The sequence below is a fragment of the Coturnix japonica genome, chromosome 2 (assembly GCF_054131305.1).
Source record: "Coturnix japonica strain WE chromosome 2, WE-NBRP24, whole genome shotgun sequence".
Classification (NCBI taxonomy): domain Eukaryota; kingdom Metazoa; phylum Chordata; class Aves; order Galliformes; family Phasianidae; genus Coturnix; species Coturnix japonica.
This window is the reverse complement of record NC_140664.1, coordinates 49,827,594-49,842,836: the sequence shown is the minus strand read 5'-3', so window position 1 is coordinate 49,842,836 and position 15,243 is coordinate 49,827,594. Positions and strand designations below refer to the sequence as shown.

At 41.8% G+C, this 15,243-nt stretch overlaps 1 protein-coding gene across 2 annotated transcripts; it reads left to right on the top strand.

The window, feature by feature from the left end:
* Positions 1–5,506: 5,506 nt before the first annotated feature.
* Positions 5,507–14,392, top strand: DSEL (dermatan sulfate epimerase like). 2 transcript variants are annotated; one of them, XM_015855206.3, is made up of 2 exons: positions 5,507–6,030; positions 7,519–14,392. In XM_015855206.3, exon 2 carries the CDS (start codon positions 7,558–7,560, stop codon positions 11,206–11,208), a length of 3,651 nt encoding a protein of 1,216 aa, XP_015710692.2. In that variant the 5' UTR covers positions 5,507–6,030; positions 7,519–7,557; the 3' UTR covers positions 11,209–14,392. The 2 variants fall into 2 exon arrangements, with proteins under 2 accessions (XP_015710692.2, XP_015710691.2); XM_015855205.2 differs by having other exon boundaries at positions 5,508–6,030; positions 6,592–14,392.
* The last annotated feature ends 851 nt before the right edge of the window (positions 14,393–15,243 follow it).

Below are 15,243 nucleotides of genomic sequence, written 5' to 3'. Positions count from 1 at the left end.
TTACTTCATATGCAGTGTCTGAGATAGTTATGAATGGACTTAAAATTACCCCTTCTAAACAGCTGGCATTTGTAAAATGCAGTTTCACAATCTACTTAAGCTGGCTTAAAACAGCCCAGCTCTGTTGTGTCTGCACGAGCAATTATGTAGCAAGGAGGCTGCCAACTCCTGGAACACAAATGGGCTGGCAGGAGCACACAGCTGGGATGGAGAAAGAGTGCAGCACTTTTGGCAGTAGCACCGTCCTGCATCTCTCTGCTGACAGTGACACCATGCTGGAGTGATGCTCTGTCTTGCAGCGCTGGAGATCTCCGACTGAAAGAAGATGCTGCAATACGGAAAAACAACAAACACACCATTACCATAAAAATAAACGGTAATCTTCCTTGTTTCTGTTCTACTAATAAGCATAGCTGTGTTATTTTTTAAGTTTTAATGCAATCAGGATATCCTTGGTCCTTCCTTCCTTCCTTCCTTCCTTCCTTCCTTCCTTCCTTCCTTCCTTCCTTCCTTCCTTCCTTCCTTCCTTCCTTCCTTCCTTCCTTCCTTCCTTCCTTCCTTCCTTCCTTCCTTCCTTCCTTCCTTCCTTCCTTCCTTCCTTCCTTCCTTCCTTCCTTCCTTCCTTCCTTCCTCCCTTCCTCCCTTCCTCCCTTCCTCCCTTCCTCCCTTCCTCCCTTCCTCCCTTCCTCCCTTCCTCCCTTCCTCCCTTCCTCCCTTCCTCCCTTCCTCCCTTCCTCCCTTCCTCCCTTCCTCCCTTCCTCCCTTCCTCCCTTCCTCCCTTCCTTCCTTCCTTCCTTCCTTCCTTCCTTCCTTCCTTCTTGTATTTTGTTGTTGTTGCTTTTGCTTAGTTACAATCGTTAAGTAAATATGAAAAGCTGGACATGAACCATCAGTGTGCACTTGAAGACCAGAAGACCAATGTCATCCTGAACTGCATCAAAAGAGGGGTGACCAGAATGGGGAGGGAAAAGATTGTCCCCCCTACCCTGCCCTAATGAGGTCCCATCTGGAGTACTGCATCCAGGCCTGGGATATTCAGCACAGAAAGGGTGCAGAACTGTTGGAGCAGATCTAAAGAAGGGCCATGAAGATGATGAGAGGGCTGGAGCACATCTACTATGAAGATAGGTTGAGAGAGTTGGACTTGTTTAGCTTAAAGAAGGCTCCAGGGAGATCTCATTGTGGCCTTTCAGTATTTGAAAGGAGATTGTATGTAGGAGAGGGCCCAACTTTTTACATGATCTGATCACGATAGAACAAGGAGGAGTCAGTAGCAATGTGACAAGGACTGACAGGACTAATAGAGAGGAGATTTCAGTTAGATGTTAGGAAAAAATTCCGTACTCAGAGGGTGGTGAGGCACTGGCACAGAGAAGCTGTGAATGTCCAGTTGATAGAGGCATTCAAGATCAGTTTGGATGGGTCCCAAGGCAGCCTGATCTGGTAGGTGGCAGCCTTGCCTGTGGCAGGAGGGTTGGAATTGGATAGTCTTAAAAGTTCCTTCCAATCTAAGCCATTATCTGATACCATGATTCTATGAAATACATTTTAAAATAAATAGATACAAAAATGACCTGTTGGAACAGTACCACCATATGCTGTTTTGGTCCTTTTGTTTGTGCGTGTGTGTAATATACAGTCTGTTTCCCCTTTACTCACTCAAATTCCAAAACACTGGAATTCAGATGTGTCAATTGTTTATAGAATTTACATTCATAAATTTTTATCAACAACTTCAGATTTCTCCCTCAAAAAATTCCTGGTTAGCTGGTACTCTTGCTCTTAATTATGTTTCAGCTATGTGTAGTTACACAGAGAGAAAGTGGACTTGGATCTAGTAAGGCTGAGACAGATATGAATAGCTGATCCCTGTTCTGGGAAGGCACTTCATTCCAATATCCATTTCCTGGAGAATGTGTGAGCTATGGCAGGGAGTTCAAGTCCTTTCTAAAGCAGTTAATTCATTTATGTGTGTATGCTTCTCTGTGTGATTATATTAATGAAAATTAACATGATTTTGAGTTTAAATTTAGGAGTTTATGTACTTTTGCTACCTGAGGAATTAGGTAGAAGTTTTAAGAGTCCCCCATTACCACATACCTTGTTACCTCAGTTCAGATCCTACCTAAGCTACTTGGCTCTTTTCATGTATGTAGATCAAATTTTCATATTTGATAGCAGCATCTCATTCATTTACAAACTTTTGTATTGTTATTATGCTCTTTGACAATGCTAAATATTTAGTTGCAATCCAGCTGATTATCCTACTCTTCATTCATCTGTTAGCACTTGGCCTGTACTCAGGCAAGATAACCACACTACCCTTTTCAAGATCACTCAAATGGTAGGTTGTGGTGTCTATGCAGAATGCTATCCCTGAATCAGTACACAAGAGCACATCTCCAACAATGATTCAGTGTCATATATAAAACTAGAAATGAAAGCAAGGTCACTTCCCCATGTGTCAAGACTGATTTTCTTGGTAGATATTTGATATTTTTCTTTTTCATGATAAGAATGACAGCCATTCTACACAGATGAAGAATATTTGAAATTTCAAGAATATACTGCAAAGAATATACTACCGTTTGGTGCCAGATGCTCAGTGTTTCCACTAAACAACAAAAAAAGTAATTTGCTTTCACATTTAGCAATTGTTCTGAATGTGACCTTGATTTTACTGATAATTCCTCAAATGGCACTATGCCACCAGCTATAGCAGAATGCCTTCTCAGGTTCATTTCATGGAAAAAGAGTTACTTGTAACTCATGGTCACTATTCATAATTACCTTAAATCAGTGCCTCTGAAGTTTAGTACACTTGTTTTTCTTGGATTCATGAGTTGCTGCTTTGTGGTTTGTAATTTTTTCCCCCCGTCTTTCAGTTGTAGTGTAGTAATTATGTGTATCTGTTGTCTATTGGAAATTGCTAAGAGAAAAAAGAACTGAATATTAGTTGCAACACATTTGTTATTTTCTCAGAATAGTTATCTGTCTTTCATTATTTTACCCTCAAAGAACCTGCCCAAGAAAGCTTGAAGGTTCTCATTTGAATGTTCCCACAATGTACTGTCTATAGGAGGCTCTTCATTTATTGCTGCTCCCAAGTTTTCAAGGACATCCTGTAAAACTAATGAAAACACAGTGAAAGCTAAACTTTGGAAGCAGTAATTATGTATATACAAATGACTATAATTTTGTAACAGTCAGAGTCTCCTGCAAGTTTATCAGGCAAGAGAACTTTCCTGATATCCCAAAAGCAATAAAGGAACTGCTCTCATTTTCTTTTGAAAAAGGCAGAAAGTAAGAAGATTCCACTCAATGAAATTATACATTGCTATTCTTGTTTTGCCATTTGTTTAGCAGAAAATTAGTCTTAATTATTCTGCCAGTGCAACATAGAATTATAGAATCATAGAATTACCCAGGTTGGAAAAGGCTTGAAGATCATCAAGCCCAACCACAGCCTAACTCTAACAACCCTCTGCTCAATCATATCCCTGAGCACCACATCCAAACAGCTCTTAAACACATCCAGGGACAGCGACTCAATCACCTCCCTGGGGAGCCTATTCCAGGACTTAACTACCCTTTCTGTAAAGAAGCGTCTCCTAATGTCCAACCTCAGCTTGCCTTGGAGCAACTTGAGTCCATTTCCCCTCATCCTGTCACTTGCCACCAGTGAGAAGAGACCTGCCCTGCTCTCACTGTAAGCGCCTTTCAGATACTGGAAGAGAGCGATAAGGTCTCCCCTCAGCCTCCTTTTCCCCAGAATAAACAGCTCCAGCTTCCTTAGCCTCTCCTCATAGGGGTGATTTTCCAAGCCCTTCACAAGCCTTGTTGCCCTTTTCTGGACCTGCTCCAGCACCTCCATGTCCTTTCTGTACTAAGGTGCCCAAAACTGAACACAGTACTCAAGGTGAGGCCTCACCATTGCTGAGTACAGGGGCAGGATGACTTCCCTAGTCCTGCTCACCACAGCATCACCACACATCTCTGACTGTGAAAGAGATCCAAGAGAAAAAAAAACCAAAACACCCAAATGCCTTACAAATGCCTTCACTGCCTTTAAAAAAAGACTTTGTCAAAATGGTATCATTTCTGAATATACAGAGCAGTTTTTATTTATTTATTTATTTATTTATTCATGTTTCTCCATAAGTATCACACTTAAATTCAATACTGTTAATGTAAAAATCTCAGCACGGGTTCCACAGAGTGAGAAGGGATCCTGGGAGAGCTTTACTCTGGTTTTAACCTAACAAAGGTACTTCACATGTTCTGCTCCTAAGTCATTCTCTGAGACTTAATGCATTGCAGAAGGGGTCAACCTTGGAAGGGGAAAAAGAAAAGAAAAAAAGAACAAGAACCATAACAGATACAATGTGAGAAATAATGGGAACAAATGGAAAACAGGTTTGGATGTTTCTACTTGCAGTGTTTCACAGTGTTTCTACTAACTTAAAGAGGAAAGCAGAGTCCATTGCTAATTCAGATTTACCTTTCCTTTACTCCTGCTATAACTTCCTCAGTAGGTAGCAGGAAACGGCAGAAACTTTGCTGTTTCAAGGTCAGAGAAATATATGCTGATCTTTGGTCATTATGTAAATTTCTTCTGATGGAAGGATAAGATCCAGGCAATAATCGGCAGTTTTTCCTTCTAAGCTAAGGTCACGTCTAAAGAATTAGGATGATGCCAGATGTAGTTTATCACTGATGTGCATAATTTAATAATGCAATCCTTCTAAGGTGCTCTCAGTGGCACAAGGAAACTGAATCGACATCCATTATGTATGGTTATTATGTATTCATTTCAAAACAGAAAGCACAGTTGCACTTATTTTTTAATCTGCCTAATTTTTAGCTGAGACTTTGCGGGAAGAAAAGTTCAGAATCCGGGTTACGCCCCAGAAGAAACAGCGAAGAAGATTCTCTGGTTAATGAAAGCACACATCCTTTGAAGTACAGTTTATAAACCCAGGAACTGGTAACATATCAAACACATCACTTTCCTAGAAAGTACAGCCTACCGGAGCAGGGCTGGCACGGCACCGGGCGGGTGACACAGCCCGAAGGCTCGGCAGGCTGCCACCAGCAGCGTGAGCTGCGCTGACAGCCCGACAGCGGCATTATCGCTCCCAAGTGCGGGCACCAAGGAGCGCTGCCCAGCAGAATCTGCGGGTCCCGCACCGCGAGTTGCGGGGCAAAGGTTTTCCACATGCCATAACGGTTTTATGTCGTACTTCAGAAGCCTTCTGCTCGAGACTGAAGGAGAGCCATTTTAGTGCCTCGCAATAAAATAAACCGCCTGTGCCGGGAGGTACTTGTAAAACGCGGGACCCCTCCAACAGGCGATGCCGCGCATCTCCATGCTTCCTGAGGCGCTTTTACGCATTTATTTCTCTTCATAAAGTTGCGAGCTGCACATCAGACGGCTCCCCCCGCCTTCCTACCCACCTGCTCCCCCAACCCGAGCCCTCCCTCTCCGCGGACCCGGGGGAGCCGCCCGGCCCCGCCTCTCCCCACCATCCGCCGCTCCCGGGCCCAGCCCCCCCGCTCGGGCCCCGGCCCTGCCCCCGGGCGCGCCCGCCGCGCTCCGCTCCGCCGGCAGCCCGCTGCCGAGGCGTAGGGGCGGCGGTGGCATCACGGTGGCGCGGGGCTGGGCTGGGCTGGGCGCGGCGGCCGCCTCACGCAGTCGCAGGGAAGAGAGCAGCCGGGAGCGCCGGGGGTGCACCCGCCGCGGAGGGCCGGCGGATTTCTGCTCCGCGGGAGGGCTCCGCCGAGCGCGCCGCCGCCTTCCAACCGCAGCGACATCCCCGCCGCTCCGCTTGTTCGCGAGCAGCCCGCCGTTCCTCGCAGCGCTCCGCGAGCCGCCGGAGGAGCTTCAGCCCCGAAGTTGCGGCCAGCCCGGGTGAAAAGTAGCGGCGAGGCGGAACGGGCCGCGGCCGAGCCGAGAGGGGACGGTGCAGCGCCTCGCCGCACCCGGCGCGGGGGCTGGCTCGGCCCCCGGCCGCACGGACAGCGCCGCGGGTAAGTCGGGGTGAAGCCGAGCGGGGGCAGACGCGAGGAACCGGGCCGAGCGGTTCTCCCGTGCCCACCGCCCAAACTTGCTCAAGTTGTGCGGCCCGGGGGCGGCGGCGCGGCCCGGCCGGCGGCGGGCGCCCTCTGCTGGTCGCGGCGTGGCGCAGCGGGCGGCCCGGGGATATCGCGGGCGGGGGCGGCCGGCTCCCGGTGGGTATCCCGGCTCCGTGGTGGTTTGCTGGGGTTGTGAGCTCCGCTTGGTGTGTTCTCGGTGCCGGTTGTTGGTTAACTCGTGGCAGCGTGACGGGAGAATGTGCCCTGAGCGTTGGGAGTCGTGTAGGGAAAAATGGAATAGCGAGAGTTGAGGTCTCCAGTCTGCATTTCCATTTTGTCTAAGAGAATTGTTGTGGAATTTTGAAAATGCCCATTCTGTATTTAATTTATTTGGGAAAAGGGAAAAAATGTATTAACCCTCAACTTCCCTGAGAGCATTATCAGTTCCCCTTGACTGAATAGTCCGTGTTCTGACACCTGCACCGCTTCAGAGAACTTCTGTTTGTGTTTCCACAGAAAGAACCAACATGCAAAGTGGAAGGAAAACCCAAACTGCTCTTTTAGCAGAAAAGCATTGGCTTTCAGCTCCTCTCATATGTTTTCGTTTTGCTTCGTACTGGGAGGAGCAAGATTTTCTGAATCATTGAGACAAAATTTGGGCATCATTGGCTGAAGATGAGATGAAAGAAGACCAGAATATATGTCAATACTCCCTGACTATTAATTCAGACAAACTTCTTACTAGAGAAGGGGAATAGTGCTTAAAAGCACCACAGACTCATTTAAAGGAGCTGATGAAGGATTTTTGCCTTTTTTTTTTTTTTTTTTCCTTCCCATTATCCCACAAGTCTTTAAGAGAAAGATGATAAAGAACATGTACACAAATTAAGGGGAAGGCTGAAGAAAGTAGTTTCCATTTTTGAGTCTTTTTTTTCAAGTGCTGTAAATTCCAGAAATAATTAAATTCGCCACATTGTTTTGAATAAATTATACATACTTTTTTTGTGATCAGTGTTTTTTTTGTTTTTTTTTTTGTCAGCTCCAGAAGTGGAATTTGACCTGATTGAAAACTTTAACACAGAAAACGTTTGGCTCCGATTCCTGTTTTAAAATTGAGGTTTTAAAGTTACCAAGGCATAGCGTCCTGTTTTCTTCCTGTGTACTGTCATCGTCCTGTGTTTGTCTGCATATCTTTACCTTTTCCCTGATTTTAGTATACATGCTGTGGTGTTGTATTTGAGAAAAGTGTGAACAGAAGACACCTGAGATTCAGTTTCTTGGCAGACTCGTTATTCCTGTGTCATATTTCTCAGTAATCTGAGTAACTGTTAGAATGTGCAGTAAACACTAAGTCTTTTGTCTTAAGAAAAAAAAATGCCTTAAGATGTTCATGTTTATACTGACTGGTTCAAAGCTTGATATCTGAATGTTGTGTTTTGCTAGGAAATGCATGCCTGGGGAAGAGGAGCTGCTTAATGGATCATGGCTCTGATGCTTACAGGGCATACCTTATTTCTAGCATTAATGATGTTTGCTGTCTTCACTTTTGAAGAATCTGTAAGCAATTACTCTGATTGGGTGACATTTATGGAAAATATAGATCAATATGAGAAAGAGAAACTTGGTAGCCTTGGTGCTGAGCAGAAGCTGAAAAAAGCAGTTCTTCATCCAAGCTTGTATTTTGATGCTGAAGATGTCCATGTGCTGAGGCAGAAAGCTCACACAAGCCATTCACATATATTCAGAACCATCAGAAGCGCAGTGATGGTTATGTTATCCAACCCATTGTACTACCTACCTCCACACAAACATGTTGATTTTGCTGCGAAGTGGAATGAGGTTTATGGTAACAATCTGCCACCTCTAGCATTTTATTGTTTGCTGTGCCCTGAAGATAAAGCTGCATTGGATTTTACTGTGGAGTATATGGACAGAATGGCTGCTTACAAGAACTGGTTGGTTGAGAGCGCGCCTGGTGATGAAGTGCCCCTTGGCCACTCCCTAACAGGATTTGCCACTGCTTATGACTTCCTCTATAATTCACTGGAAAATGCGAGAAGACAAAAATACCTGGAGAAGATACAGTCTGCGAGCAAAGAAATGTTTGAGTACTCAAAGGTTCGTTCCTGGGGAAAGCAGCTTCTTCACAACCACCAAGCAACCAACATGCTCGCTTTGCTCACTGGAGCTTTAGTGACTGGTGTGGACAATGGATCTCAGGCAAATATTTGGAAACACACTGTTGTTGATGTGATGGAGAAAACAATGTTTCTGCTCAATCACATTGTAGATGGGTCTCTGGACGAGGGAGTAGCTTATGGGAGTTACACTGCTAAGTCAATAACACAGTATGTTTTCCTGGCACAGCGACACTTTGGTATTAACAACTTTGAAAATAATTGGCTGAAAATGCACTTTTGGTTTTATTATGCTACCCTACTACCAGGCTTTCAAAGGACTGTGGGTGTAGCGGATTCTAATTACAATTGGTTTTATGGTCCTGAGAGCCAGCTTGTTTTCTTGGATAAGTTTGTCCTGAAGAATGGAGCTGGCAACTGGCTGGCACAGCAAATTAGAAAACACAGACCCAAAGATGGACCAATGGTGCCATCCACTGCACAGAGGTGGAGCACTCTGCACACTGAGTTTATATGGTACTCTGCTGAAATCACTCCTCAACCACCTCCTGACTATGGCACTGCTAAAATGCATGTGTTTCCTAACTGGGGAGTTGTTACTTATGGGGCTGGATTGCCAAGCAGTCAGACCAACACCTTTGTGTCCTTCAAGTCTGGAAAACTGGGTGGACGGGCAGTTTATGATATTGTCCACTTTCAACCATATGCCTGGATTGATGGATGGAGAAGTTTTAATCCTGGACATGAGCATCCTGATCAGAACTCTTTCACTTTTGCTCCCAATGGGCAGGTGTTTGTATCTGAGGCTCTCTATGGACCTAAACTCAGCCACCTGAACAATGTCTTGGTGTTTGCCCCATCTCCTACGAGTCAGTGCAACCAGCCTTGGGAGGGACAGCTTGGGGAATGTGCCCAGTGGCTGAAGTGGATTGGTCATGAGGTTGGAGACTCAACTGGGGAAATTATAACAGCCTCCCAGTCTGGGGACATGATGTTTGTGAGTGGGGAGGCAGTGTCTGCTTATACATCAGCAATGAAACTGAAAAGTGTGTACCGCATTTTGCTGCTCTTAAATTCTCAGACCTTGTTAGTAGTAGACCACATCGAGAAGGAGGCAGACTCTCCTGTTAATTCAGTCAGTGCCTTTTTTCATAATCTTGACATTGATTTTAAATACATACCCTATAAATTTAAGAATAAGTACAATGGAGCTATGATGGATGTGTGGGATGCCCACTACAAGATGTTTTGGTTTGATCATCATGGGAGTAGTCCTGTTGCTAGGATACAAGAGGCAGAACAAGCTGCTGAATTCAAAAAGCGATGGACTCAGTTTGTAAATGTTACCTTTCCGATGAAAAGCACTCTTACAAGGATTGTTTACCTTTTTTATGGCCCGTATGTCAATGTCTCTAACTGCAAACTCGTTGATAATGTAAAGTCTGGATTTCAGATATCACTTAGTGTCAACAGCACTGAAAATACTGTTTCTGTTGTGACGGATCATCAGAATTTAAAGGCCAGGTTTGATTACTTGGGATTTGGTGGTTTTGCCAAAGTTGTTCATGAAAACAAAGTGACAAAGTTTGGATTAGGTACTGAACCTGTGGAAAAATTGATTAAAAATAATAGAGTAGTTTTGCCATTTGGATTCAAAGTGAACATAATTGCAGGGTTAATTTTAGGGGTTAGTTTAGTCATACTGGCCTTTCAGTGGCGGTTTTACATATCCTTCAGTAAAATGTTGCGTTGGATCCTGATACTAGTTATCACACTGTGGCTTATCGAACTGGTTGATGTGTGGAGCATGTGTACTCAGCCAATCTGTGCAAAATGGAGCAGTGACTTGACAAGGCTAGAACACGATGAAGGCAATAAAGCCAAACGATTAGAAGGGACTCCCATTGTTTTTCCAGATGTTATAATTACTTCACTCCCTGCTTCTGGTGCAGAAATTCTAAAACAGCTGTTCTTCAACAGCAGTGACTTCCTGTACATGAGGATACCTACAGCCTATCTAGAAATTCCTGAGAGTGATTTTGAAATTGATTCCTTTGTAGATCCATGTGAATGGAAGGCTTCTGATGTTCAGGATGGGCATTTCCATCTCCTCAAGGGGTGGCTCCAGTCTCTAGTTCAAGACACAAAATTACATTTACAAAACATTCAGTTGTATGAAGCTAGCAGAAGTAAAATTACTCAGCATTCTGCCATAAACAAGGACAAAAAGAAAAGATCCAAGAAGAGAGAATCTCTTTTGGAGCAAAGAAGTAGGGCAAGAGCAAGTCAAGATAAAGATGCTGAATATATCAGGGAATTGAGAAGGCACCTTGTTTATTATCCTAATGCACGACCGGTGCTTAGTTTAAGTAGTGGGAGCTGGACATTAAAGCTTCCCTTCTTTCAGGAAATCCTAGGACCATCAATGAGAGCATTATATGTAGTAAGAGATCCACGGGCATGGATATATTCAATGCTGTACAAAAATAAGCCAAGCCTTTACTCTTTGAAAAAGGTTCCGCAACGCTTAGCTGCAATGTTTAAATGGGAAAATGGTAAAGGAAAGTGTAGTATCAATGAGGGCTATGCCTTTGAATATGAATCATTAAGAAAAGAATTTTCAAATTCTAATTCAAATGCTGTTTCTGTGTTGTCCCATTTATGGCTAGCAAATACAGCAGCAGCACTGAGAATAAATGGTGACTTGTTGCCAACAAATTATCTGATGGTCAAGTTTGAAGATATTGTGAGCTTTCCTCAGAAGACAGCTGAAACAATTTTTGCCTTTCTTGGTATCCCTCTTCCTCCTGCTAGCTTAAACCAAATATTATTTGCCACCTCCACCAGTCTTTTTTATCTTCCTTACGAGGGGGAAATTTCACCAAGTAGCATTCATGCCTGGAAACAAAACATGCCCAAGAAAGAAATTAGACTGATTGAAGATACCTGTTTTTCTCTAATGGAGCACTTAGGATACCCAAAGTTTGTAGAATAAATGCTGCTGGTCAGCAGAAATTTGCACTAGTTATCTCTGACTCCCAGTTTGTGGATAAATATTAGAGAAGTTTGTTTATTCTTGTAAAATGTGTACAGTCTGCTACTTTCAGAGAAATTATTTTAAGAAAAATATAATTGTTCTTGAAGGTGTGATTTTTGTTGTTATTATTTTTTAATCTTGTAACTGCTTTTGCTGCCTTTGGAAAAGAAAAAAAGGAAAAAAAAAAAAAAAAGGAAAAAAAGAATAATAGGCTGTGTGAATCTTCATGGAACTACCAGCTGAGGACTCTTTAGCTCAGGGGATAAGTAATAGAATATGGAGCTTTTTACCTCCAGCTCACCAGTTTTACTCCAGCCCAGGTGGTTAGTTCCCAGAAGTATTTACTATCTGATGTTTGTGTGATGGCTTATAAGAAATTGAACTGGTGGTATTGGCCCAGTTCCCCATGATGATAATTAACCACTTCTGACAGATTTACTCAGACATTCTGTCTCACTGGTCACTATAGTGGTGCAAAATAAATGTAAGCTGAGGTGTAAGGGGTTCACCACACCTTCAGTGGGTGAAAACAGCCAGAACATTTGAGTGAATTTAGTTCCCTATCTGTGGCCTCAGCAGACACGGATATTAAATATAATTGTGTGATATGGTTCCTTCAGCTCAGAGATATGGCACTTCTATTGGGTTTTGCGCTTTGACTAAAGAGAAGACTTTGTTCTCCATTCCTGATAATACAGTACCTTTTGTGAACCTGAAGTAAACTACCTGGAGAAAAAGAAATAGTACACAATCTAAGAAGCCGGCAAGATATCCCCAGCTATCAGTTAGATGTGTAGTGTGACCTGCCTCAACCTGACTCGTTTAAAGGTTGTTTATTTCTTGGCACCACATGCTGCTTTACCCTATTCTTATTGCCTGAGAAGTTCGTTGAGGATCTTCTTGAGTGAGACTTTTGCATCTTTTTTTGTAAAGCATTTCTCTGATGATTCTTGTGCATAATTTCACTGAGGCCAGTGCAAATATTTGATGTCAGTGTCAGTAGTCTGTTGTTAATGTCTGCATAAAATGGAAATCTAAGATTGAGAAGATCTTTTAAATAAATCTCCAGGTCTGTGTTGCTGAGGGGTTTGCGTTTCTGTATGACGTGTTTCTGAAGGGCAACCATTGCTAATCTCAGGTCTCCCCTCAGAGAATGGAGAAATCTGAAACTCATTTCACTCTCAGGCACCTCAGATCCGAGTGATTCCCTGTAGTAAAATGTCTCAAAAGTTGCCAGTTAATTTTTGCTGTTATCATTTTTTATTTTTTATTTTTAATCATGACTGGTGTTTCTTTAACATGTTGCTGTAATACAGTATTGGTTTGGAAACAGATAGGCTTGATTGGATAGATGTCTGTTTGTCACAACTTGTTTTCTTTTTGAGTCACAGTGTTTGTTTAGCACACCCCCATAAAGAAAAAGGTTTCCTAGTTTAATTTCCTAAGGATTTTTTTTTTATTTTTTTATTTTTTTTGTTAAATGTATGTATACAGTAAAAGTCTGCAGGTGTATAAAGCAGATCACAAGGAGACATCTATTTCCTTTACCACTTGTTTTCTGTTATGTGTGGAATTGTCTTGAAATATGCTTCCATTGTTTTGCGGGAGCTGGGTTCAGAGCTTTGGGTTATTATACTGAAATATGTGTGTAAAATATAAAATGATTATTTGCGTGATAACCGTTAGATGAAAGCAAAAGTTCAGTGAGTATTTTTGTACAGAATACCAATACTCTATCTGATTTATAAAATATAAACGTGTTCTTGCCTTTCCTTCCAGTCTTAGTACTGTGTCCCTGTCTTACCTCATTGTCTTGTTCTCTTACATACATATCATATTCTTTGGAGCATGTAGTGATATGTCATCATGACCTAGATAGAAGTAATTCTTTCTCTTCCAATCATTTGTATGTCAAAACGGGCCTCTAGCACGATAAACACATTGATATTTTAGAATCTCACAAACCTTAACTGTCATTTACTAGCAGCAGCTGCTGGTTTTCCCCTCCTTCAGTTCTAGGTCTCACCATTGACTATCTGGATGTCAAGTTAAAGGAAATATTAAACAAGTTTATATACACTGACATGCTAGTGAAACTTTGGTTTCCCAAGATCATTTTCTCAAATTGGCTTTTCAAACAAACAAACAACAACAAGAAGTATTATTGTCTGTACCATTTTTGTAATTGACAGAATATGTTTCAGCATTTGCCTTCTATTTCCAGGATTTACATTCTAGAATCAGAACAAACAAATTTCTTTTTTGGTCAAATGTTTTAAAGCAACTGAAGGTAGGAATTAAGGATTACTGTGTACTTGCAGAAGAGACCTTTAAATTCATTCTTGAACTGTCATAATAGCCTATAAATCTACTTCTTATTTGTTTTTTGAGGAGTTCGGGTGGAGAGGATGATCTCTCAGGAGGATCATCCACTCTTCTTTTGGAATGCAGGTTATCTCAGGCACTTATGTTCGTAATACATGCCTTTGCTGTCATTTATTTTAGGAGTTATTTATTTTCCCTACTCTACTTTACAGGGTCAAAGAATGCATAATATATTATTCAGATTTGTAAGCAGTGTGTGTTCCTTGTACACTTTTAATAAGATAAGAGAACTCTGTTCTCTATTTTTGGATCTCGTTGTGAGGGCGAATGTATTAAAATAATTATGGTAAAATATGTAGAGGGAAAGGTGATGTCTTTGATAACAACAGAATTGGAATACCTGGGGCATGTCAACTCTCCAGTTTTTAATAAAAAAATTTTTTTTGTTCACTTTTAGATGATAAATTACTTAAGCACTTCACTGAAGTTAGTACCAGACAGGAGTTTACTCAGTCATGGAGTTGACTGGCTGTTGAAACTGTGGCCTTGTAACTGCATGAATGGCAACCCAAGACAATAAAACATGCATATGTTAGAAGAGAATACCTATTTCAAATCTGTGTCTTTGCAGAATTAATGTCAGTGGCACCATCCATTTTATTTATGAATAAAGTTTACAGTTGTGATATGATATACTGTGAAGGTCTGGTGATAAATAAAATTGTCTTTCTCTATTAGAGGATAAATTATAATTTTAAATCTGTGCTGATCTCAAGTCAGATTGATCATTAAACAAACTTTTTTCCATATAAAAGCATTCATTTTGTCTCATGTGGTTTTGTGTATAAAGAACGCCAATGCAATTTTATAATCTGAAATGATTTTGTGGGTGTACAGTTATCCTTAAAATTCTCTTCAGTCACTTGCATCTAGAGGAAGAACTGATGTAGACTTTAATCTCATACTTGTCCATATTATTGCTCCAGAATTTCAGTAACAGTTGAGAATTAATGTCACACTTCTTTTGAAAAGCATGTCTATTTCAGTATGTTGAATTAATGAGTGTTGTAGTGTTTTCAGTTACACTTCAGAAAGACTTTCATAGTAATAGTCTTATTATCTTAACTTTAGTTCCTCTTTCTCCCTTAGTTAAATGGTGATAATTGTATGTACTGTATTGCAGGTTGCACTCTCCAATTAGGAGGGAGCCACAATTTTGACATAAATTAAAAAGGATGACTTTATTTAAATACATATCTCAGAATCTCATTTGGAAGCCTAAGGATAATAAACAACAAGGGATATATTTCAGTTGTTTACATTCATTGTAACTAAGTGACATCAGCCCTGGGGCCAATACACGTGGGTCTTGTCTGTTCAGAGTTCTATCAAACTGCATATCTGTAGTCTCCGAACACCTTTAAATGCTTTTATTGTCCCCGTAAGGCATTTTCAAAGTGCAAAATCTGTGAAGATGTGCCTCAGTTTCATGGTCGGATTGATTCCCTTCTCCCTCTTAGCATGCAACTGCCATTCACCTCTGCACCAAAATTTATGTTTGAACAGTTAATTTGCAGGATCCAGGGTTGTGTTGCTGGACAAGATCCTCAGTTATATGTAAAATGTACAGCACAATTCATTTGTCACTGAAATACTATTCTGATAGTG